We start from the raw sequence: 26,496 nt of genomic DNA, 5'->3' as shown, positions 1-26,496 counted from the left end.
TCCTATGGTGCGTGTGTGTGTTTTTTGTTATTTTTTTTGGGGGGGGGGGGGGTTTACTGTAATTTACTGTAATTTCCAAACCAATGTTGGTGCACACACACTTCTGATGTTAACCATGGTAGTAATATGAAATGCTCAGTCTAATCTGCCAATATGAAAAACGTGTTTTCCAATTCCAATCAAGGTCAACAACATTCTCCTAATACAACAATGAATGGTTGCATTTGAAGCATGTTCATTAGTTTCTGTCGATTAATCCTTTTAAGATGTAGCTATAGCAGCATTCATTGGAACAAGACTACTGTGCTATTTCCCATCCAGACTCACTGTCGATGGTGCATTGACACATGGTTGTTTGGGGAATGCATCAACATGATGTCAGCTTGTAATACCACAATCTGCTGCTGCACCAAAAACAATAGCAGAGCCCCGGTCCCTCTCCTTGCATGCTTGAAGCTATTCATAGAACCCAGGGCCTCGGCTCTCTTCTGCTCTCCTCTTAACTACACTCGTGGGGCCATTGTTGTAATTTGATGAAGCAGTCAAATCTGTCCTGCTGCCAGTGGGCTCCCAGTTGCTGTTTCTGCCTGCACTGCCCCTGTGAGTCAGATGAAAGGGATCCGTCCTTGTTCCATGGACTGTATGTGATCACACAGTTTCCCCCCGCTACACCACTCTGCAACTGTTCAGAAGTTCCTCTCAAGGTAATGCAAATTCTACCCCCCCTGTCCCTCCCTCCCATTTCCCCCACTCTTCTATTTTAAGTATCATAACCCTCATGTGAGCAGGCGCTCGAGGCTGACAGTTTCAGGAGAGGAGAGGTAGAATGAATGGATTCCCATTGTATGAGCTACTGCTGATATTTTGCTTCAGTGTCAGATGCCTTTCAATGCCCTTTCAATGCTCTTCATGCAGAGATGAACCTGGTTCATAGTGCCACGACTCAAACTGTGTGGTTTTCAGAATGTCGTTCCTTACCCCCGCATACCCTAAAGGTGATGGAAAGCCTTGGCAATGCTGTGTCTTTGCAATGAAAAATAAGGAATAAAAAGCAGCCTTTTCAGACAACTTGTCTATCTAACTTGGTCTTATGTCAGAATACACACAGGCATAAAATGACAGAGGGTTCTCTCCCAGTCAACTGGAAATTGATCCTGTTACGTAAATCACTATACTCTTCCAGAGTTGTGAAATATATAATTATTTATTAAATAATTACAACAAGCTTTGTAATATACACTGAGTGTACAAAACATTAGGAACACCTGCTCTTTCCATGACAGACTGATCAGGTGAAAACTATGATCCCTTATTGATGTCACCTGTTAATTCTTTAGAGTCTAAAACCTTGTGGGGAGGGGCGACGCTAAGATGACATATGGAATTGTTTTAAGATGGTCATACTATGGATCATTTAGCTATTTGATTTGGAATTTTAGAACCCCTTGAGGTATCCCCCAAAAATATTACAAAATTATTTGATCAAATATTGATTTTGAACTGTACTACTGTAGCCCATAGAAACTAATTGAATAACACATTCATAAATGGAAAAAAGGACTGTCAAAAAATCTATAATAAAAAACATGGTTCTGAAGTGTCTGTCCTAAATCTAGGAGATATAAGAAAACTCAGGAAATATATATACAGTGCCTTCGGAAAGTATTCAGACCACTTGATTTTTTCCACATTGATCAATCTTCACACAATACCCCATAATGATAAAGCAAAAACAGTTTGAAAGTTTATTTACTAGCAAAAACTTTATTAAAAAAATCTAAAAACTGAAATATCACATTTACATACGTATTCAGATCCTTTACTCAGTACTTTGTTGAAGCACCTTTGGCAGCGATTACAGCATCAAGTCTTCTTGGGTATGCCGCTACAAGCTTGGCACACCTGTATTTGTGGAGTTTCTCCCATTCTTCTTTGCAGATCCTCTCAAGCTCTGTCAGGTTGGATGGGGAGCTTTGCTGCATAGCTATTTCCAAGTCTCTCCAGAGATGTTCGATCAGGTTCAAATCAAATCAAATGTATTTATATAGCCCTTCTTACATCAGCTGATATCTCAAAGTGCTGTACAGAAACCCAGCCTAAAACCCCAAACAGCAAGCAATGCAGGTGTAGAAGCACGGTGGCTAGGAAAAACTCCCTAGAAAGGCCAAAACCTAGGAAGGTCAAGTCAGGGCTCTAGCTGGGCCACTCAAGGACATTCAGAGACTTGTCCTGAAGCCACTCCTGCGTTGTCTTGGCTGTGTGCTTAAGGTCGTTGTCCTGTTGGAAGGTGAACCATCGCCCCAGTCTGAAGTCCTGAGCGCTCTGGAGCAGGTTTCCATCAAGGATCTCTCTGTACTTTGCTCCGTTCATCTTTGCCTCGATCCTGACAAGTCTTCCAGTCCCTGCCGCTGAAAAACACCCACCACCATGCTTCACAATAAAAAAAATGCTTCACAAAAAAACAAAACACTAATCAAACATGGAATCATCATAAACCCAAACTCTTTAAAAAAAGAAAGAAAAAAAAGACATTCTGAATAATTGCTAGAGATATGGAGCAATTATGGCATGAGATGGTGCCAGGTTTCCTCCAGACGTGACGCTTGGCATTCAGGCAAAAGAGTTCAATCTTTGCTACATCAGACCAGAGAATCTTGTTTCTTATGGTCTGAGAATCTTTAGGTACATTTTGGCAAATTCCAATCGGGCTGTCATGTGCCCTTAACTGAGAATTGACTTCCGTCTGGCCACTCAAATCAAATTAAATCATTTGTCACATGTGCCGAATACAACATGTGTAGACCTTGAAATGCTTATTTACAAGCCCTTAACCAACAATGCAGTTCAAGAAATAGAGTTAATAAAATATTTACTAAATAAACTAAAGTGAATTTCTTTCTTTTTATAAATTAGTAACACAATTAAATTACATAACAATAACGAGGCTATATAGAGGGAGTAACGGCACCGAGTCAATGTGCAGGGGTACAGGTTAGTCGAGGTAATTTGTTAAGATACTATGCATAGATAATAAACAGTGAGTAGCAGCAGTGTAAAAACAAAGGGGGGGAGGGGGTTGGGGGGGGGTGTAACGTAAATAGTCTGGGTGGCCATTTTATTAATTGTTCAGCAGTCTTATGGCTTGGGGGTAGAAGCTGTTAAGGAGCCTTTTGGTCCTAGACTTGGCGCTCCTGTACTGCTTGCCTTCCTCTGACACCGCCTTGTATATAGGTCCTGGATGTCAGGAAGCTTGGCCCCAATGATGTACTGGGCCGTACACACTACACTCTGTAGCGTCTCAGGTGTGCGTAATGATGGGCAGCGGGAGCAGGCGTGACACAAAGAGATATTTACAGTTTATCACTGTGTATGATGTTATAATATCTTATGTAGGTGTAATAATGGCTTTATGAATGCAGGCATATATGAAAATGGTGAACAATTTGCCAGCACACCGACAAATCGCAGATGAACGGCAGATCAACATTCGGTTTGGTGTGCGTGGTCCTTAAGTGTAAGGTCTCCAAAATACATGTCACCAGTTAAATGTTGCACTGACTTTGCACAGTACTTTTGGAGTAGCTGCTGAGACAAAAAAAAATTAACTGTAGATGTTTTCCTGTCAAGGGTCTTACACCAAGATGATTAAATGGCCGCAGCACTCTTGTGGATAGCAACCAAGCTCGAGTCTGATGCCTTGGACAGGCTCCCGGTTTAAATGTGCATAATCCAATGAAGGCAATAGCAAAACCTGAATCTACCTCGTCTCATACACTAGACGTAATATAGTAAACACAAATCTGGGACACTGAATTGAGTATGATATGTTACATTTGGTATGGTTACATAAGATAGAAAGTTACTTAAGACAAAAGCAAAAGCAGAGTGGTCAGTGTGGATGGGTGGGTGCATAACGTGAATGTTATATACACGTTATATACACCCACCCATCTAGCGATCCAAAGGTTGCGTTTTCGAATTATCACGGACAACTATAGCATTTTAGCTAATTAGCAACTTTGCAACTACTTAGCATGTTAGCTAACCCTTCCTCTAACCCTAACCTTAACCCTAACCCCTAGCCTAGCTAACGTTTGCCACCTAGCTAACCTTAGCGTTAGCAACCTAACCCCCTAGCTAACATTAGCCACAACAAATCAGAATTCGTAACATATTATACGTTTTCAAATTCGTAACATATTGTACAAATTGCAATTTGTAACATGTCATACAAATTGTAATTCATAACTTAATACACACTAATGCTTACCATACGAAACGTAACATGTCATGCTGAATGGAGTGTCGTGGATTTATATTTACTATGTTACATCTAACCCTGAGTCCAGCTTGAATAAATAGGTAGCAACAGTAACCAAGTGGGTGGAGCTTAAGGAAGGGTGAATTAGAAACTCGATTTAAACCATTCCACCTAGTGGTGCACTATGGACGATATTAAATGCTTTTTACATTGTTGCAGCTGACATGATTGATGAAGACTTGAGAAATGTTTTCAATTTTGGCAGCTGTAATGTCCTTTGGACTTGTATAACAATCTCAAGGTTATTGAAATATTATGGACAATGAGTTGCACCAATGCCCCTGCTCCTGTGACATGATGTTGGAAGCAGAAGTGAGATTAGGGACTGCAACAGGGCACCACCACCATCTTAGGGTGGGAAACGGAATGAATTTCTGTTGAAAACTACTGGAAAACTGGATTTTGAGTTTCATCCCCTAAAAATTCTAATTTAACCCTCAGATGTTTGCGTATGTGGACCATCCAAACTGTACCACCTACTGTAGAAATGAAATGCATGCTCTCTGAAGCTTGCATATCTTTGCCCATTGATTTGACCTCAAGGCCATTTTTTTTAACTTTGTGTGGGAGAGAGCATGATACAACAATAGCTGGCATAAATACACCATCAATTGCTAGACACCTCCCAACAAAAAGCTTCAGTTACTGTATAGGCTCTGAAAATGTCAACATTAGCTTAAACCACGAGACATTGCCTCTAGGGCTATAAATCACATAGAAAAGACGAAACACTGATTCAGTGGGAACCCGCCTACCTGCCATCGCACCTGCTGTAGCTCTTTCAGCCAAGCAGAGGGAATGGCTGTGTTGGGAAGGGAAATTATGTGTACTCAGTGCAAGGGTTGTCGAGGGCAATGCTGATAAAATGTCTATTGATGGCAATGTGGAGCAGTGGGGAGGTGAGTGGTGGGGGGGGGGGGGGTGAACTAGATTATTTAAAGGCCTGCCTTTCTCACCTCCCTCTGGTGAAGAACCTGGATCTGCCAAAGGCCTTGTTTCTGATGCTACCTGACTCCCAGGAAGAGTTCTAATTACAACCTATATTGCACACAGCATTACTGTACTGTGAGTATGGCAGACCTCCGCTTGCCCAGCCAGAAGACAATAATTATAGTGGAATAACTGATTAGCTTCAGAGGCAATGTTTTTCTTTAGCGCTTTGTATAGTACAGCATTCACACCCAAGATGGAGTAGCAGCAAGATGTGTTTGTTTTTGTCCTGTGTTTTGTCCCGTGTAAATATTCAGCATTTTTCGTTTAAAAAAATAAAACATTTCTCTTTTTCCATTTTCAAATTAAATATACCTTCTTGCAACCCACCTCACCCAACGTGGTACGGATCTGCAATTTTTTTTAGACCTTATAACTGGAACCTCCAGCAGCTAGCCTTCAGAAGATAGCCAGCTAATTAGCTACTAGCTATTTAGTCATTGTTAGCCACTGCTAGCAGTCTTTACCTTTAGCACAGACACCATCCGCTTTAGCCCGGAGAGCCCGGATAATATCTGCCAGTCTGCACAGCGCGATATCAGTCCTGAGCATATCGGACTGCTTTTTTCCCCCACTACATCACCGGATTCCTGCCGAAAGCTCTGGACCATTACACCTGATCATCGCAGCTAGCTAGCTGCTACCGAGTAGCTATCGTGGCTAACGCCCTTGTCCAGAAGCAAGCACCAGTTAGCCTCGAGCTAGGCCCATTCCCCGGGCTAGCAAACGAAGTACACCAACTACAATACCTCTCTTGCCAATTGGCCTGGACCCTTTGTCGACACGGAGCCCCGCCGATCCATCACGACTTGTCTGCTGACGTATTTCGGCTGATGTGCTCTCAACCGGTCTCTGCGTTGACGCCACTAGTTACGTGGCGTTATTTACCTTGAAACTAATACATCTCAGCTGTGATGGAATTGCATGAAACTGCATGTCCCTATGTGCCTGGTCCTGGATGGTTTTCTTAATCTCTATCACTGCCATTGTAACCATGGATGCTCAACTGTAGTCGGCTAGTGACACTACCCTCCTACGTGAGGCTTTGCTCTCTGCCCTTTGTTTTTTCATAACCACCGAACGTTGTCCAGCCTGGCCTCATTACACACCTGAGATCTGAACACCAGGCACAAGCTCTCATAAATCCATTCCCAAACAAGGAATTGCTACCTAACCATCCATTCAATTACTCTCTGATTACACCAGTGATGGATGTCTCTCCCTGTCTTCCAGTTGTGTTCCTCTCAACCTTTCAGGAAACGTTAACCAGCTCTTTTAGCCAGCCACGTTTGATTACTCTAAACTAAAGTAGTCCATTGTGCGTTCGTCAGTGGCTCCTGAGTAAAGCCCCGAAGGCCAAGACTGAGACAGTCTGAACTACAAACAGCGAAGAAGGGGGAGTCAAATGTCACTGGTTCTCAGTCACAAGTGTCTTAGTCATCCTGCCATTGAGCGTGAGGACCATTGAACCCTCTTTGCGCTCTCTCAGATTGCATAGATCACAGAGAGCTCAGGCTTAAATCGCAGCAAATATGCAGCCCAGTTCACTACTTCACTATGTCAATGAGTTGATAATATCATAATATAGGCCACATCCTCTTTGCACAGTATGCCCTGAGCTGTAATTCCATAAACACATTGAATGAATCCTTTTTTTTATCCTCCAAACATTCGAATAAGGATTATTTCCCAAATCTTTTTGCGAACTGACATCAAAGGAAGGTTATGATATTCTATGCTCATTTAGCTTTTGGATAGCTTTGAGTTGACTGATGGAACACTCAAGTTTCACGTGCAGGTAATGGCATTAAGTAGAATATGCATTTATTTTCTATGGATCACAGTTTCTTGTCCGTTGGAATTTAAAGTTTGGTAACACTTTACATAAAGCCTGCAGGTATAATGCTGCCCAAGCCTTTATACTGTCTTACAATCAGGCATATAAAATGTTGTTTCATTATGTATTAACATTTCAAGTGACTCAAAATGGATAATTATTAGATGATAGACGACATTATAAGGGGGTTATTCTTGCTCATAACATGTCCTATATCATTTATTATACATTTTCAGTTGAATGCATTTTCAGAGTGTATACTTTAATCTTGTTTGTGAAATCTCCAAGGTGCCAGTTTGTTAACACGGCCTGATATTCAAGAGTCGGTTCAAGAGAAAGCGCTTTTTTGTCCACAGGCATGTTTTAAACATAGTCACAGAATATTATTTATAACTTATTTATAACTTACCCTAACAGTATAATCCAAGTTTTGAGTCATATGCCAATTATATTTTTTACTAAAATGAAAACCTATGAATGTGTTGCAGATTGACGTTCATCTAGCATGAGGCTCATGTGCTTAATTTAGAATGCCTGTCTAGGCCTAATCCTAACCCCCTTGACAATGGAATTTATATAGAGCTGCAAAATAACGTTACAGTGGATTTACTCTATACTGACAGGCTAAGGCTGGCTCTGTATGTGGAATATTAACTGAGAACATTCCTTCAGCAGATTCAAGTGTTGTTTTTTCCAAAATGCAAAACAAACAAATGGCCAATGTTATTGGCAATCAAAACTGTTGAATTCAAAAGGCTAGAATTCAATGATAACCTCAGTGCTTTAGAGAGGAAAGCACACCAGAGCAACGTACGTCGGCCGATTGTGTGGTCTTCCTATCACCTCTGATCAGAATATCGGCCACCAATTTCTGTTAATTTCCAGACAATTCTACATGTTCAATCACCACTGTTCGTCACCACCTTGCAGGTAGTCGCTAACACACTGCGGCCACCCACTGCTTTGAGCCATTCATCTCCACTGTGTTTTTATTCTCTTACACCCGCACAAATAATATTGTCCCTGCCTCATACAAAAACACATTTGAAGTATTAACCGGTAATTAACTTTAAATTAGACAATGTTTTCGGCTTGAAAGAAAACTAAATTAATCTTTGTTGTTGATAAAAATTGTGTGTGTGTGTGTGTGTGTGTGTGTGTGTGGTTGTGTGTGTGTGTACCTTTGCTTGTGTGTGAGCCTGTGTGTGCATGCTATCTGCCGGATGTCTAAAGAGAGCCTGAATAATGCATATTGTTTACAATCAACTTGCCCTTTGCCAGTCTCTCAGCACTAAGAAGTGCATATGAATGTGGATATGTGGGCTCTGTCTCTGAGTAATTGTTCTTCCTGCTGTTTTACTGGGTATGAAGATCAATGAGGCTGTACCATCCATAATGACTCCCACTACCATGACCATCTGAATGTATTATGCAAGAGCGGTGGTAGGGTGTGGGAGTTGTGGTGGTTGGGTTAAATGTGACTGGTTACAGGATCGGGGGCGTTTGATGCTAGTTCCTACTTCACAGTAGGTCCTTTCGATATATTTTGGGGGGTTGCAGAAATGCCTTCTTGAACATGTGAACTTTCCTGCGCCTTAATTAGAAACTTGTATGGGATCCAGTTCCGGATTCAGAAATCATAGGCTCCGGAGCTTTGTTTTTTTTTAAATAAAAAAATAGGCCCCCTTTCCCAGCACGCCATCATTTTCTGTAAACAAATCTGTGCATCAAGATGCAATTCGATACGTGGTATCTTTACTGTTGAAGAAAAAGACCCTTTATAGTAAAGCCATAATAACGTTTGCCATGTGGCATACGCTACAGTTAAGCAGAGGCGTTTTTAGGATTTCCACACAAGGGAAATGTTTTTAGCAGGGTCTGGGGCAAAAAATTGGCCTTTTAAAAACTAATTTCATGCAGTTCGTCATTTACACAACAGAAAACAGCTGAATCTTTTTAAATACCACACAATTGACCAAGATCAGTGGCTACTCTGAGACAGATCAATCTGGTCTTGAATTCAAACAAACAATGTCCCAGGACAATGAAGCAACACACAGATTGTACAATATTAGGAGGCAATATATCTACAGTATACAGTGCATTAGGAAAGTATTCAGACCCCTTCACGTTTTCCACATTTTGTTATGTTACAGCTAAAATGGACTAAATAATTGTTTTCCCTGATCAATCTACACATTTTTGCTAATCCTGTCTCCTCTGAGACAGGATTGTGTCGAGGCACAGATCTGGGAAAGTGTACCAAAAAAGACTGCAGCATTGAAGGTCCCCAAGAACACAGTCGCCACCATCATTCTTAAATGGAAGACGTTTGAAACCACCAAGACTCTTCCTAGAGCTGGCCGCCCGGCCAAACTGAGCAAAGGGGGCAGAAAGGCTTTGGTCAGGGAGGTGACCAAGAACCCAATGGTCACTCTGAGAGAGCTCCAGAGTTCCTCTGTGGAGATGGGAGAACCTTCCAGAAGGACAACCATCTCTGCAGCACTCCACCAATCAGGCCTTTATGTTAGAGTGGCCAGACGGAAGCCACTCCTCAGTAAAAGGCACATGACAACCCACTTGAAGTTTGCCAAAAGGCACCTAAAGGAGAAACAAAATTCTCTGGTCTGATGAAACCAAGATTAAACATTTTGGCCTGAATGCCAAGCATCCCATCTGTAGGAAACCATGCACCGCTCATCACTTGGCCAATACCATTCCCACACCATGGTGGTGGCAGGGTCATGCTGTGGGAATGTTTTTCAGAGGCTGGGACAGGGAGACTAGTCAGGATCGAGGGAAAGATGAACGGCGCAAAGTACAGAGAGATCCTTGATGAAAGCCTACTCAAGAGTGCTCAGGAGCTCAGACTGGGATGAGGGTTCACCTTCCAACAGGACAACAACCCTAAGCACACAGACAAGACAACGCAGAAGTGGCTTCTTGACAGGTCTCTGAATGTCCTTGAGTGGCCCAGCCAGAGCCCGGACTTGAACCCGATCGAACATCTCTGGAGAGATGTTCAATGATGCTCCCCATCCAACCTGACAGAGTTTGAGAGGATCTGCAGAGAAGAATGGGAGAAACTCCTGAAATACAGGTGTGCCAAGCTTGTAGTGTCATACCCAAGAAGACTTGAGGCTGTAATCGCTGCCAAAGGTGCTTCAAAAAGTACTGAGTAAAGGGTCTGAATACTTATGTAAAAGTGATATTTTATTTGTAATACATTTGCAAAAATGTTAAAAAAAAACTGTTTTTGCTTTGTCATTATGGGGTATTGTGTGTAGATTGATGAGGGAAAAATAACAATTTAATCAATTTTAGAATAAGGCTGTAACGTAACAAAATGTGGAAGAAGTGAAAGGGGTCTGAATACTTTCCGAATGCACTTTATATAGCCATGATGTAATTGGCTGAGACAATAGGGGTTTACCATGCTGACAGTTGGCCATGCATTTACATGTGAATTCTTAAAGAGATGGGTGGGGCTAAGGCTTAACACTTAAAGGGGCAATCAGGAGTTACTGTACTCACTGATTCTTTAAGAATATAACTTATAAATGCCTCGTGAGCTTAGTTAAACTTTTGTACCCCACCCGAACACAAAATATAAGCTTGTTTTACTCCAATGTTTGTAAACAAAGTAAATGTAAGCAAACACTATATATCCCCAAAATAGTTTAAAACTATAATGTTGATATCACGGATGGTTAGTCCTTGCATCCATAGCTCTGTCTATGAACACCATCGCAAAGATCATTCATTATTAATTATTTAAACGCAGGTCTAAGAATAGAACACAATAAAATATTTTGAGTTTAAATGACCAACCGGCTCAATTTGGCACAATGTAGCAAAATTTGAAATTGTGTTTTTTTTTTTACATTGGATAAAAGTAGAGACTCGGAGCTAGAAAATTGTTATTCATACACTGCAGTTGAGGAACAATGGGAAAGTCATTCTCCTTTAAAAAAAAAATGCTTCTTGAATTTTTGGTACACCTACTGGAGAGCTTTTCTTTGTCTACACCCAATCAGCATTGTTCACACCCTCTTAAGCCTTAGCCCCACATCTCTTTAAGGATTCACATGTGAGGCCAAGTGCTAAACACAGTAAGGTAGTGTAGTAAACAACCAAATGTTTCAAGACTAAAAGGGGTGAAAGCAGTCACAAAAATACACTTTATCTAGCCCTTGGCCTACATCCTAATCGTAACTTTGATGCAGGGCATGTTGTTCTTCACATTACTCTATATCAAATGAAATAAAAGTTTATTTGTAACATGTACAGGATACAGAAGTATGTAAATGGTACAGTGAAATGGTTATTTGCATAGTAGCGATATCAAAAAGAAAAAGTGTCCAGAATAAATATTGTATAAATATTTGATAATTATTAGATGATTCTTACCCAGACACACTTGTCTAAATTGATGGGTCATTTAAAATAAATGCTATAACCACCTCCCAGCCACATCTAGCTAAGTGGATGGTCACTATTGTCTAGACATATACACGCGCATGTTCATGAAATACAATAGACAAACCTGGCAAACGTGGTCATGTAATCATCATTGTTTAGACATGTAGCTAGCTAGCTAGCAGGATAAACAATGAACGTAATGGTGCTTTCAAGACAACTGGGAACTTGCATAAATACGAGGTCAAAACCTAACGTCAGTGAGCTTCAGGTAGGAAATGCAGTGCTCTAGAAGTTGGAGTTGGATGTCCGTTGAAAATGATTTTTCCCAGTTGTCTTGAACGCACTGAAATCGGAAGTCAGACCTTTCCGAGTCCCCAGTTTCCAGTTGTTTTGAATATGGCAATTATCCCAACTGATACTACTAGCAATACAAACTGATTTTCATAGCTAGCCACCATGCATGAATCTGCAGGTAGCTAAAGCTAACCAACTAGGTTCAATGTTAGCCAGCTATCTAACATTAGGCTATAACTAGCAATGCAAATGATTTTCTGAGAAATTAATAATGTTACTACACAGATCATGCACATAACGTTAGCTAGTGAGCCAGCCAGCTAACATTAGCTAGCTAGCTAACAGTACGCTTTAACTTGCAATGAAAACAACTTTCTGACAAAATTTGAAACGTATACTATCTGAAAATGTTGCTAACTAGACTCTCTTACCACTATACAGGGATGAACGTTTCTCCCTCTCTGTCAAGGATGCCATGGTTGCCCTTAGCTTGAAGATTTAATCTGGAGACCGACTCCAATTTGCATAACTCCCCAACAGATCCACAGATGATGCAATCTCCACACTGCCCTTTCCCAGCTGGACCAAAGGAACACCTACATGATAATGCTATTCATTGACTACAGCTCAGCGTTCAACACCATAGTACCCTCAAAGCTCATCACCTTGGGACTAAACAACTCCCTCTGCAATTGGATCCTGGACTTCCTGACGGGCCGCCCCCAGGTGGTAAGGGTAGGTAACAGCACATCTGCTGCGCTGATACTCACCACAGTTGCCCCTCAGGGGTGCATGCTTAGTCCCCTCCTGTACTCCCTGTTCACCCATGACTGCATGGCCAAACACGACTCCAACACCATCATTAAGTTTGCCAACGACACAAGAGTAGTAGGTCTGATCAACGATAACAATGAGACAGCCTATAGGGAGGAGGCCAGAGACCTGGCCATGTGGTGCTAGGATATATAACCTCTACCTCAACGTGATCAAGACAAAGGAGATGATTGTGGACTACAGAAAAAGGAGGACCGAGCACACCCCCATTCTCATCAACGGGGCTGTAGTGGAGCAGGATGAGAGCTTCAAGTTCCTTGTTGTCCACATCACCAACAAACTATCATGGTCCAAACACACCAAGACAGTCGTGAAGAGGGACGACAATGCCTATTCCCCCTCAGGAGACTGAAAAGATTTTACATGGGTCCTCATATCCTAAGAAAGTTCTACAGCTGCACCACCGAGAGCATCCTGACTGGTTGTATCACCGCCTGGTATGGCAACTGCTCGACCTCCAACTGCCAGGCACTACAGAGGGTAGTGCGTACGGCACAGTACATCTCTGGGGCCAAGCTTACTGTCATCCAGGACCTCTATACCAGGCGGTGACAGAGGAAAACCCTAAAAATTGCCAAAGACTCCAGCCACCCTAGTCATAGACTTTTCTCTCTGCTACTGCACAGAAAGCGGTACCGGAGCGCCAAGTCTAGGTCCAAAAGGCTTCTTAACAGCTTCTTCCCCTAAGCCATAAGACTCCTGAACAGCTCATCAAATGGCTACACCGGGCTATTTGCATTGCCCCCCCCCTCCATCCCCGTTTTTACGCTGCTGCTACTATCTGTTTATTATCTATGCATAGTCACTTTACCTCTAACTACATGTACATATTACCTCAATTACCTTGACTAACATGTGTACCCCATTGACTCTGTACCTGTACCCCTGATATATACAGCTGAAGACGGAAGTTTACATACACCTTAGCCAAATGCATTTAAACTCAGATTTTCACAATTCCTGACATTTAATCCTAGTAAAAATTCCCTGTCTTAGGTCAGTTAGGATCACCACTTTATTTTAAGAATGTGAAATCTCTCAATAATAGTAGCTTTTATTTCTTTCATCACATTCCCAGTGGGTCAGAAGTGTACACACACTCAATTAGTATTTGGTAGCATTACCTTCAAATTGTTTAACTTGGGTTAACTTGGGTCAGACGTTTTGGGTAGCCTTCCACAAGCTTCCCACAATAAGTTGGATGAATTTTGTCCCATTCCTCCTGACAGAGCTGGTGTAACTGAGTCAGGTTTGTAGGCCTCCTTGCTCGCACATGCTTTTTCAGTTCTGCCCACAAATTTTATATGGGATTGAGGTCAGGGCTTTGTGATGGCCACTCCAGTACCTTGACTTTGTTGTCCTTAAGCCATTTTGCCACAACTTTGGAAGTATGCTTGGGGTCATTGTCCATTTGGAAGACCCATTTGCGACCAAGCTTTAACTTCCTGACTGATGTCTTGAGATGTTGCTTCAATATATCCACATAATTTTTCTTCCTAATGATGCCATCTATTTTGTGAAGTGCACCAGTCCGTCCTGTAGCAAAACACCCCCACAACATGATGCTGCCACCCCCGTGCTTCACGGTTGGGATGGTGTTCTTCTGCTTGCAAGCATCCCCCTTTCTCCTCCAAACGTAACGATGGTCTTTATGGCCAAACAGTTCTATTTTTGTTTTATCAGACCAGAGGACATTTCTCCAAAAAGTACGATCTTCGTCCCCATGTGCAGTTGCAAACTGTAGTCTGGTTTTGGAGCAGTGGCTTCTTCCTTGCTGACCATTTTTTCAGGTTGTCGATATAGGACTCGTTTTACTGTGGATGTAGATACTTTTGCATCTGTTTTCTCCAGCGTCTTCACAAGGTCCTTTGCTGTTGTTCTTGGATTGATTTGCACTTTTCGCACCAAAGTACGGTCATCTCTAGGAGACAGAATGCGTCTCCTTCCTGAGCGGTATGATGGCTGCGTGGTCCCATGGTGTTTATACTTGAGTGCTGTTGTTTGTACAGATTAACGTGGTACCTTCAGTTGTTTGGAAATTTCTCCCAAGGATTAACCAGACTTGTGGAGGTCTACAATTGTTTTTCTGAGTTCTTGGCTGATTTGTTTAGATTTTCCCATGATGTCAAGCAAAGAAGCACTGAGTTTGAAGGCAGGCCTTGAAATACATCCACAGGTACACTTCCAATTGACTCAAATTATGTCAATTAGTCTATCAGAAGCTTCTAAAGCCATGACATCATTTTCTGGAATTTTCCAAGCTGTTTAAAGGCACAGTCAACTTAGTGTATGTAAACTTCTGACCCACTGGAGTTGTGATACAGTGAATTATAAGTGAAATAATCTGTCTGTAAACAATTGTTGGAAAAATTACTTGTGTCATGCACAAAGTAAATGTTCTAACCGAGTTGCTAAAACAATAGTTTGTTAACAAGAAATTTGTGGAGTGGTTGAAAAACGAGTTTCAATGACTCCAACCTAAGTGAATGTAAACGTTACTGTTATTTTATTGTTGCTCTTTAATTTATTTAGATTTTTAATGTATTTATTTTTTACTTCAGTTCATTTTGGTAAATACTTTAACACGTATCTTTCTTAAAACCTCATTGTTGGTTAAGGGCTTATAAGCATTTCACTACACCTGTTGTATTCGGCGGATGTGACAAATACTTTTTGATTTGATTTGATTTGATTTATACAACAGCCTTCTGTGGGTTCTCTTTTCAACTCCACCTGCATATTTGTAATCAAACAGCAGAATTTTTGGCATCTCCTTAGCTATCATACTCTGCTTCCACCGGGCATTCCACTTATTTCAAAACTTCTTTCCTGTCTTTTTCCTTGGCTAAACCAACTAGGCTCCTAATTTAACAATTTTATTCATATTTACAGATGGCACACACATTTATTATTAAGACACATGGAAGTTCACATGCTCCAGAAGGTATTTCTGCCAAAAAACAAATTTTTATCGAAAACGTATGTTTACGTTCAAATGCCTCTCCTCTGAAGTAGTGACGTGCGACATACGCCTAGTTTCCTGAACCTAGTCACATAGACTACTGTGCTTTGAGTGTTCCGAGTGCACTTGGGGAGCGCATGGAATCACAGCATTTTTAAGAGTTGTTTGGCAAGGGTAGGTGATTTGGAAACTGTCGAATCTGCTCTTTCTGAAACTATATAGACATCAAAACGTCTTACCTGCTTCAATTTTTGGCACTCTGTTTCCCTGCCTCTGTGTCAATTCCAAGCTGCACTGTTCATCAGATTGTTCTTAGAAAATTTAACTATTTATAATATTGTCACCCATCAGACTATTGTCAATTTAATCTTGTCTTTAAGATAACTCTATTATTATGTGTGTGAAATTAGTTTCAATATAGTTTAGGTGTAGTTTCGATGACTGGCGGTCTATGTCCTCTTATAATGGCTTATAACACAATTTATGTTTATAATATTAAGATTCTAACAACAACAGTGTGTTATATAGACTTATTTAGGAAAAGTCAAGGACGGGGATATGATTTAAAAAATGGCAGAGTAATTAAAAATGTAAATTAATTTTGCATTAAAATGACACTTTCGTCACATCTAGATTTAAGGAAGGGGGATGGGGTGTCTTCCCCATTTAACCCAACCCCTCTGAATCAGAGAGGTGGGGGGCTGCCTTAGTCGACATCCACGTCAGCAGATGTTGGGGGTTAACTGCCTTGCTCAAAGGCAGAATGGCAGATTTTTCTACCTTGGTGGTTCGGGATTCGGACCAGCGACTTCTGGTTACTGGCCCAACCCTCTTAACCGCTAGGTATCCTGCTACCTTCTGAATGGGCATAAACAAAGACAAGAAAGTGTCTTGAAAGTGTGAAAATCTCATACAAATCTTTCAAAGGGCCTTTTCTTCTACTTGTTTCCTAAGTGGGATAACAAACTTTCAAAGCAGAATAACTTTCCCATGCTGTGAATTTGTACTTTGTAATTTGTATAGAGAAATCTGGTCACAAGTGTCAAGCTGAATGTCAATGTCAGCTGATCATGATACTTATAAGCTAGAGGGCTATCCTCTCCTGTGATGGCTTTCACTATCACCAACATCATCACCTATAGAATATATATTTAGATTACTGTAACATAAAACAAATTCAAATCCTGGGAAATGGTAATTTAAGCCCACAGAGTTCTTTCTGCCAATAGCCATGCTCCCTTTCCTTGATGGCGGCGAATCAGATGCTAATGCTCATGATGCAGAGGTATCTATCAAGCTTCATATGTCATCCCGTTTACAAACCCCAAATACAATGACCTTACTGCTTTCATAGAGCAGCACATTCCTGATTACGGCACTGTAGGTGATCAATATGACCGACTGTACCAGGGGATGTGGCTAGATATGGCAACCACTAGACCTACAGATGTAGGATCTTAATCGAGCCAGTTTGCTGCAGCAGGAAAAGAATCATGCAGCAACACAAAATGTGAATTATTATGTGGAGTATAATTAATGGACATTTTTGTAGGGGTTTGATTAATTTTTCATAAAGGAAAATCTGTCTAAAATGCCGAAGTGGAAATTACAAACTTCAGAATCATTTTTGAACCTCAAATACACAACATGTTCTAAATGTCCTGCATTGCAGGAAAGTTTTCCTGCAAATTAAGATCCTACATCTGTACAACAACCCTTTTCCTTTAATACTCATGATAACTCACACTCAGATAGGGATGTAACAGAACACTCTTCCCTGTGGCTGTGTTGGAACCCAGTAGAGCAGTGGGGTACATGCTGAACCAAGGTGGTCATTAAACATTCCCATTCCCTGCTAGAATCGATATTACTCAGGACGGGAAACAACTGCTTCCCTTATTGGAGATTATATTCCTTCCAGAGCCCTCAGACAATAGTCTTAGGTGAGAGTGGATTCACTTCAAGTGTGCTTTTTAGGAAGTAAACACAGTTTGGTTTGAGAGCAGGACCAATCCTAGTCACTAGACATTACCATTTCTTTTTTATTTAACCTTTATTTAACTAGGCAAGTCAGTTAAGAACAAATTCTTATTTACGATGACGGCCAAACTCTCACCTAACCCGGACGATGCTGGGCCAATTGTGCGCCGCCCTATGGGACTTCCGATGAGAAACTTGATGTATTCTCTCAGAACTTCAAAAGGACCTCGCACAATGTATTACAGTTCATTTTCCTCCACTGTGCATTTTTGCTTTTTTGATGTTTGATGATGACTGTGATTCTCAAACTTGCATGGAAAACAACTGCTGGTTAGTGTGCAGAGTCTCATTGTACTTTCACTGTGTTTACATAGGCTTCCCTGTGGCTCAGTTGGTAGAGCATGGTGTTTGCAACGCCAGCATGGTGTGTGCAATGCCAGGGTTGTGGGCTCGATTCCCACGGGGGGCCAGTACAAAAAAAAAAATGCATGATGTATGCACTCACTACTGTAAGTCGCTCTGGATAATAGCATCTGCTAAATGACTAAAATGTAAAGTCTCTACAGTCTCATGAGGTTTGTAAACAGGGTACCATTTCACAGGTGTTAAAATGTAAATGTTTTAAATCACTCATTATGTTGAGAAAATACTAGTATGAATGCAATTTTAATGACGATGATGACTAAAAAGATACAACATTTATTAATTTTTATGTTAAAGGTAGTAGTGGGGCGGTGTCCTGTTTACAGATATCAATAACAACAAAAACAAAATGTTAAAATCTGCCAATACTACCACCATGCCATCACTTGAGACATACCCATATTAGGAAGAGATTGGAAGTCTGTTGATGATATTTTATAAGCACAAAGTCGCCTCGCTGTGTATGCTTTACGTTTTCATATTCAATATCATATTCACATCAAGCCATGTCTAACAATGACTTTATATTATATGACATCTTTCAGTGCTCTCGCAGCATAATCAAATTGCCCTTTGGGAATCAAGATGACATTCTATATGACATGATTATGCTGAATATTATGATCAGCTAATATTCGACAGTTAATCATGGCGGGATTGAAAAAGTAAACCTCTAAAATTAAGGATAAATCCTTGCTGCGTTTGACAGGACAAAGCAATAGAGGTTAAAGCCATAATCTTTGAAAATGAATTACACCATTTATTTTGTGTTTGACCTTTGTAATGTCAGGTGCTCCGCTAAACAAATTATTATCGGAGTCGAATTTGCCAGAGTTTACTTAGTCAGAGAGCAGAAAGTTGCCTGAGATGCAGGTCAGTGCGGAATACAGATGCAGACCAACACAATGTTACATCGACATACATTTTAGAACAGTTTCATCGTCTAGGTAATGAGACTACCATCAACATAACTTCAGTGGTGTCAATCTCACAGTTGAAAAGCACTTTGGGATGGTTTTCAAATGTAGATTAAGTTTAGTCCTGAACTAAAAAACATGTACAATCCATTGAAAGTACTTTTTAGTCCAGGACTAGGCTTAATCCATGTCTGGGAAACCAACCCTTCATCTACAAAACTACTACTATCCCTTTTGGTTTTAAATGTGAACCAATGCCAAATCTAAAATGTCCTCTGTCCTTTTTTCCCCAGTCAGATGTCGGCTTTACGGCCAGGGAGCTGTGTAGGGCTTCGGGTGTGGATCCTCCTGGCCATGACCCACCTCACCCTGGATTTTTCCCTGTGTAGCCCCCTCAGTCAGGGCCTAGGAATCAAGCTCATCCCCAAACCTGTGCCTCGTCCCCGGCCCCGCACGGCACCCCTCTGGGATACTCCCAACATGCTCCATTGGAGGACAGTGAGGCCGCTGGCGCGCCGGCTCCTCAACCCCGTCCCACCGCCAGACAATATGGGAGGGCCAGGGCCAAAGTTCAGGGGTCAAAAGCACAGGAGACTGGCACATAAAGGACAGCCATGTAAGGAGTGCCGGTTGAAATACACATCCACCGAGGTGGGGGATTTGGCAGCAGTGCTAGATCTTCCCATGGGGCACAAAACAGACGTGGTGAGGTTGTTACTGAGGGCGAGGAGGCAGCTGAAATGGGACAGCGATGACAAATCTCAGGACGGCAGGACCACGACGGTGGCCGGATATATCGACTGGGGACCCACGGGGACAGAGGACAACTTTGAGAACGGTGAGGGTAAAACGGCGGCCAACTCCACGCTGTCCACCAAGGCCTTGACCACTGCCATGGCCACCACTACCACCACCACCACCACCACCAAGAGCCCCCAGAGGACGTTCGCAGTGGTGACCACCCCTCACCCCAGAAGGCTGAGCACCACCAAGGCCAGCGTCAGTCTAGGGGAGACTGTCAAACCACCAAAGCCATATGGAGACACATCAGGTAAAACGTATTTCCTCTGTTTACGATCATGCTATTTTAAAACTCTTTCAATGTATTCCTATCCTGTTAAGCATTCCACTGTTAAGTGAATAATAGTCCTACTTGAAGGAGTGGAGTTGGATTTGGCTTGTCAAGGCTAGAATAGTCAGAAAGACAGTAGGAGAGTAGGACTTTATTGGGTCGCTCCACCAATTCGGTGCCTTTTGAGATGTGTAACTTGGTAAAAAAACGAATTCTAGCATTCTGTTTCAAGAGGTTTAAATAAAATAATGACTAAAGAAAGTGCCTATTCAGTGCCAAATAAAGTAACAGGGTTGACCGTAACAGGTTGACCATAACAGGGTTGACGATTTCATCTTAAATCAGCCATAAATCCCCTTGTGACAGGGGGAATGGAAGCTTGTTGTGTGCAACAGGCGGTGGCAATTGAATGCAAGCTTCGCGACTTGTTATGCTCAATTTTCCACCACAAAACACCAGAAAATGGCCAAAAAGAGTACTCTTTGAGAAAAATTGATATCTAAACTCTAAAAAGGTTCTTCATTTGTCCCCAAAAATTGAACCCAATTTTTGGGTTCAAAGTAGAACCCTTTTAGTTCCAGGTAAAACCCTTTTGAGTTCAATGTACATGTACAACCCTCTGTGAGAAGGGTTCTACCTGAAACCAAAAAGGGTTCTCCTATGAGGACAGCTGAAGAACTGTTTTGGAACCTCTCTTTCTAAGAGTGTTGAACAAACTCACCTGCTTTTACACTATAATTTCACTATAAATGTTTAATGTTTATTTCGGAGAGAAAAATTATTTAAAAAGGAATAGTTTCACCATAATAAAATGAGAGTTCAGTTCCCGTAACAGGGTTGACCTTAAAATGAGGGACCTGAATAAAAATTATAATATTCAGAAATTACTTTGTCAATGTAACAAAATAACTAGTGCACAATTTCTACTTAAAATATCAATATCATTTTGTGGGACAACTCTATTTCTAACTGCGTGAAGTAACATTATGGCATGAGGGGCTGTTGTCTGGGACAGATACAGTGCCTTCAGAAAGAATTCACACCTCTTTAATGTTTCACATTTTGTTGTGTTACAGCCTGAATTTTAAATGGATTACATTTAGATTTTGTGTCACTGATCTACACACAATATCCCATAATGTCAAGGTGGAACTATGATTTTTAGAAATGTTTACAAATTAATACAAATGAAAAGCTGACATTTCTTGAATCAATAAGTATTCAACGATTTTGTTATGGCACGTCTAAATAAGTTCAGGAGTTAAAATGACTCACTTTGTGTGCAATAATAGTGTTTAACATGATTACTATACCCCACACATCTCTGTACCCCACATATACACTTATCTGTAAGGTCACTCAGTTGAGCAGTGAATTTTAAACACAGATTTAACCACAAAAACCAGGTTCATCATAATTTTATTTAAGGTGAACCAGAAAAAAAAACAATAAACAACAGAACGAATTAAAAGTCTTGCAGGCTTCTAACAGCTATACAAAAAACAAGATCCCACAAAACCCCAGTGGGAAAAGGCTGCCTAAATATGATCCCCAATCAGAGACAACGAAAGACAGCTGTCTCTGATTGGGAACCATATCAGGCCAACATAGAAATGGAACATAGAAATACAAAATCTAGAATGCCCACCCAAATCACACCCTGACCTAACCAAAATAGAGAAATAAAAAAGGGCTCTCTATGGTCAGGGCGTGACACTTTGAGCATAGTGCAGTTATTAATTACCCTTTGGATGGTGTACCAATACACCCAGTCACTACAAAGACCATATTTTATGGTTGAAATTAACAAAAATAAATAAATATATGTGCATCACTGTATATACAGTGATATATATACAGTGCATTCGAAAAGTATTCAGACACCTTGACTTTTATCACATTTTATTACATTACAGCTTTCTTCTAAAAAATTGTTCCTCAATCTAGACACGATACCCCAAAATGACAAATCAAAAACAAGTTTGTAGAATTTAAGCTAATTTATTACATATAAAAAACAGAAATACCTTATTTACATAAGTGTTCAGACCCTTTGCTATGAGACTCAAAATTGAGCTCAGGTGCATCCTGTTTCCATTGATCGTCCTTGAGATGTTTTTATAAATTGATTGTACATGATTTGGAAAGGCACCCACCTGTCTATATAAAGTCTCACAGTTGACACTGCATGTCAGAGCAAAAACCAAGCCATGACATTGAAGGAATTGTCTGTAGAGCTCCGAGACAGAATTGTGTCGAGGCACAGATCTGGGGAAGGGTATACAAAGTGTCTGCAGCATTGAGGGTCCCCAAGAACACAGTGGCCTCCATCATTCTTTAATGGAAGAAGTTTGGAACCACCAAGACTCTTTCTAGAGCTAGCTGCCCAAACAATCGGGGGAGAAGATGGTCACTCTAACAGAGCTCCAGAGTTCCTCTGAAAGGCTTTGGTCAGGGAGGTGACCAAGAACCCAATGGTCACTCTGAGAGAGCTCCAGAGTTCCTCTGTGGAGATGGGAGAACCTTCCAGAAGGACAACCATATCTGCTGCACTCCACCAATCAGACATTTATGGAAGAGTGGCCAGACGGAAGCCACTCCTCAGTAAAAGGCACACGACAGCCCACTTGGAGTTTGCCAAAAGGCACCTTAAGGACTCTCAGATCATGAGAAACAAGATTCTCTGGTCTGATGAAACCAAGATTGAACTCTTTGGCCTGAATGCCAAGTGTCACGTCTGGAGGAAACCTGGCACCATCCCTATGGTGAAGCATGGTGGTGGCAGCATCATACTGTGGGGATGTTTTTCAGTGGCAGCGACTGGGAGACTAGTCAGGATCGAGGGAAACAGATCAAGGTACAGAGAGATCCTTGATGTAAACCTACTCCAGAGCTCTCAGGAGCTCAGACTGGGGCTAAGGTTCACCTTCCAACAGGACAACGACCCTAAACACACAGCCAAGACAACGCAGGAGTGGCTTCGGGACAAGTCTCTGAAAGTCCTTGAGTGGCCAATCGAACATCTCTGGAGAGACCTGAAAATAGCTGTGCAGTGACGCTCCCAATCCAACCTGATAGAGTTTAAGAGGATCTGCAGAGAATAATGGGAGAAACTCTCCAAATACAGGTGTGCCGGGGTTGTTGCGTCATATCCAAGAAGACTCAAGATTGTAATCGCTGCCAGAATTGCTTCAACAAAGTACTGAGTAAAGGGTCTGCAATACATTTGCAAAAATGTATAAAAACCTGTTTTTGCTTTGTCGTTATGGGGTATTGGGTGTAGATTGATGAAGGGAAAAAAACAATTTATTCAATTTTAGAATAAGGCTATAACGTAACAAAATGTGGAAAGGGGCCTGAATACTTTCCACTGCGCTGTAGACAGTAGGCTACTTGCAATATAGCCTAACAAGTCATTAGATTGGCTTTCATAACATACGGTAGGTAAGCCAATAGCCATCTACTAGACAGTTATACTGTGCTTTTTACTAAACATCATCAAGTATTACAATAAATGTCAATTCGGGGACTGTCAATGTATTGTAATTGTTTTATTAACTTCTGAATCTCAACCTCTTCAGCCCAGCGAGTGAGTTTATAAATTGTAGTAACAAGTGAGTGACTCTGGTGGCAGATTACATTTCATAGACACTGCACTGAAGGCTGGAAAGTCCCGCTTATTTAATTCGCAAAATAGAACCTGTCACTTCTTGGCAGAAAGATACGCATATGCGTGTGGCACCGTCAAACAAATCACAAAGCTGGAACTCTATCCGCATCCACATAAACTAGTCCCAGCATCGTTCTTTGACAAACACAGAAGCTTGTATAATGAATTCAAAAGAAGAAAACAGAGAGCGAGGGAGAGAGTGAGACTGCCAGTTCCTTAATGTAGCCATTGGCTACAGCCAAAACATTAAGGAATGTAGTTCGGCTGTTATAAGGTATTATATAAACCAATAGTCATCTATAAAGAGGGATTACAAAAAATGGTAACTATTATCCGTTACATCACCAGCAAAGATATTGTAATCAGATTACAGATACTTTTGTAAAACTAGATGATTACTTCGAGGATTACTTTTAAATTCAGAAAGGATGTTGCAAAAAAAAATCTTTGACACTTCTCTGTTTTCTCAATAACATTCAAATCTGTCACAGTTGTCGTAGTGTAGGGATGACCAAGGCGCAGCGGGTCGCGTGCTCAACATCATATTTATTTAAAATAATGAGAACACGGAAAAACAAGAAAACAACGAAGGACAAACCGACAGTTTTACAGGCTATATCACAGCAGTGCAAAATCAACTACCCACAAAACCCCAGGTGAAAACAAGCTCCTAATATATGACTCTCAATCAGGAACAACGAAGTACAGCTGTTCCTGATCGAGAGCCACACAGACAACAAAGAAATACACAAACCAGAAAACCCCTAGACAACCAAAAACCAGAACATACACCCAAACCCTGGAACACATACATATAACACCCCTCTAACCTACACATAACCCCCGGACCACATATAACAAATACCCTCTGCCATGTCCTGACCAAACTACAATTACAAATAATCCCTAATACTGGTCAGGACGTGACAAAATCAGCATTGAAAAGGGTGCAAGTTTAAGTTTGTTCCACCTGAGCAAGTCTGACCACAAGTCAGAGACCACTATGATGACACACCAAATGTGTTTGATGGATCGCGGGAAAAGAGGAGGAATAGAGTTTTGTAGGCTACAGTCCAAGCTATGTTATTCAATGGTGCGACTGCTGTCGGCATCCAAAGATTATCCACCTTGAATAAACGCTTGGAGGTAAGGATGACAGCAGTGGTGTCTACAGTGTCAGAGATCTCACTTATTATTGGTATCTACAAAGCGCGTTGATGTGAATCACACTGCTGCTCTCTCATTTAGCTATTTGTGCTGTGCGGACTGTTGTTGTTGTGAATGGCTGTTCACAAATGTAAATGTGTTTTTGAACCCAATAATGGTTGAATTCAAGAAGTTTAAGATACCTATCATTCGTTTTTGAAACCAGTGGACAGCCAGTGAAAAAGTGCTCTTGCAACAGCTGCATAAAAATCCATAGTCCTAATGAACACATGCCCAAACTTGCACACTTTGATAGATTTAAAGGGGCAATCTGTAGTTGCTACATCCGGGATGCCTGGTCTTCTAGGCTGAGTTGCAAAGAAAAAGCCATATCTCAGACTGGCCAATAAAAATAAAAGATTAAGATGGGCAAAAGAACACAGACACTGGACAGAGGAACTCTGCAAAGAAGGCCAGCATCCCGGAGTCGCCTCTTCACTGTTGACATTGAGACTGGTGTTTTGCAGGTACTATTTAATGAGGCTGCCAGTTGAGGACTTGGGAGGCGTCTGTTTCTCAAACTAGACACTCTAATGTACTTGTCCTCTTGCTCAGTTGTGCACCAGGGCCTCCCACTCCTCTTTCTATTCTAGTTAGAGCCAGTTTGCGTTGTTCTCTGAAGGGAGCAGTACACAGCGTTGTACGAGATCTTCAGTTTCTTGACAATTTCTTTCATGGAATAGCCTTCATTTCTCAGAACAAGAATGGACTGACGAGTTTCAGAAGAAAGGTCTTTGTTTCTGGCCATTTTGAGCCTGTAATCGAACACACAATGCTGATGCTCCAGATACTCAACTAGTCTAAAGAAGGCCAGTTTTATTGCTTCTTTAATCAGAACAAAAGTTTTCAGCTGTGCTAACATAATTACAAAAGGGATTTCTAATGATCAATTAGCCTTTTAAAATGATAAACTTGGATTAGCTAACCAAACGTGCCATTGGAACACAGGAGTGATGGTTGCTGATAATGGGCCTCTGTACACCTATGTAGATATTTGTCACGCCCTGACCGTAGAGATCCTTATTATTCTCTATGGTTGGTTAGGTCAGGGTGTGACTCGGGTGGGGAAGTCTATGTTTTCTGTTTCTTTGTTTTTGGGCCAGTGTGGTTCCCAATCAGAGGCAGCTGTCTATCGTTGTCTCTGATTGGGAATCATACTTAGGCAGCCTGTTCTCCACCTGTGTTTGTGGGAGGTTATTTTCTGTTTAGTGTCTGTGCCTGACGGAACTGTTTGCTTTCGTTTTGTTGCTTTTGGTTATTCTTGTTTGAGTGTTTCTTGTAATAAAGTATCATGAACACTTACCACGCTGCACCTTGGTCCGCTTCTCTTTCAAACGACGAGCGTTACAATATTCCATAAAAAATCAGCCGTTTACAGCTACAATAGTCATTTACAAAATGAACAGTGTCTACACTGTATTTCTGATCAATTTGATGTTATTTTAATGAAAAAAAAGCTTTTCTTTCAAAAACATGGACATTTCTAAGTGACCCCAAACTTCTGAACGGTAGTGTGTGTATATATACAGTTGAAGTCGTAAGTTTACATACGCCTTAGCTAAATACAT

At 41.2% G+C, this 26,496-nt stretch overlaps 1 protein-coding gene across 1 annotated transcript in view; it reads left to right on the top strand.

Moving 5' to 3' along the window:
* LOC115168180 (adherens junction-associated protein 1) overlaps positions 1-26,496 on the top strand; it is an 87,140-nt gene that overhangs the window by 16,462 nt on the left and 44,182 nt on the right. The window contains exon 2 of the mRNA XM_029723204.1: positions 19,274-20,031. Coding sequence (XP_029579064.1) covers positions 19,274-20,031 — 758 coding nt within the window. The remainder of the gene's footprint in view (positions 1-19,273; positions 20,032-26,496) is intronic.

The sequence above is a fragment of the Salmo trutta genome, chromosome 30 (assembly GCF_901001165.1).
Source record: "Salmo trutta chromosome 30, fSalTru1.1, whole genome shotgun sequence".
NCBI lineage: Eukaryota > Metazoa > Chordata > Actinopteri > Salmoniformes > Salmonidae > Salmo > Salmo trutta.
Note: the sequence above shows the minus strand (reverse complement) of the source record. Positions and strands in the feature narration are given on the sequence as shown.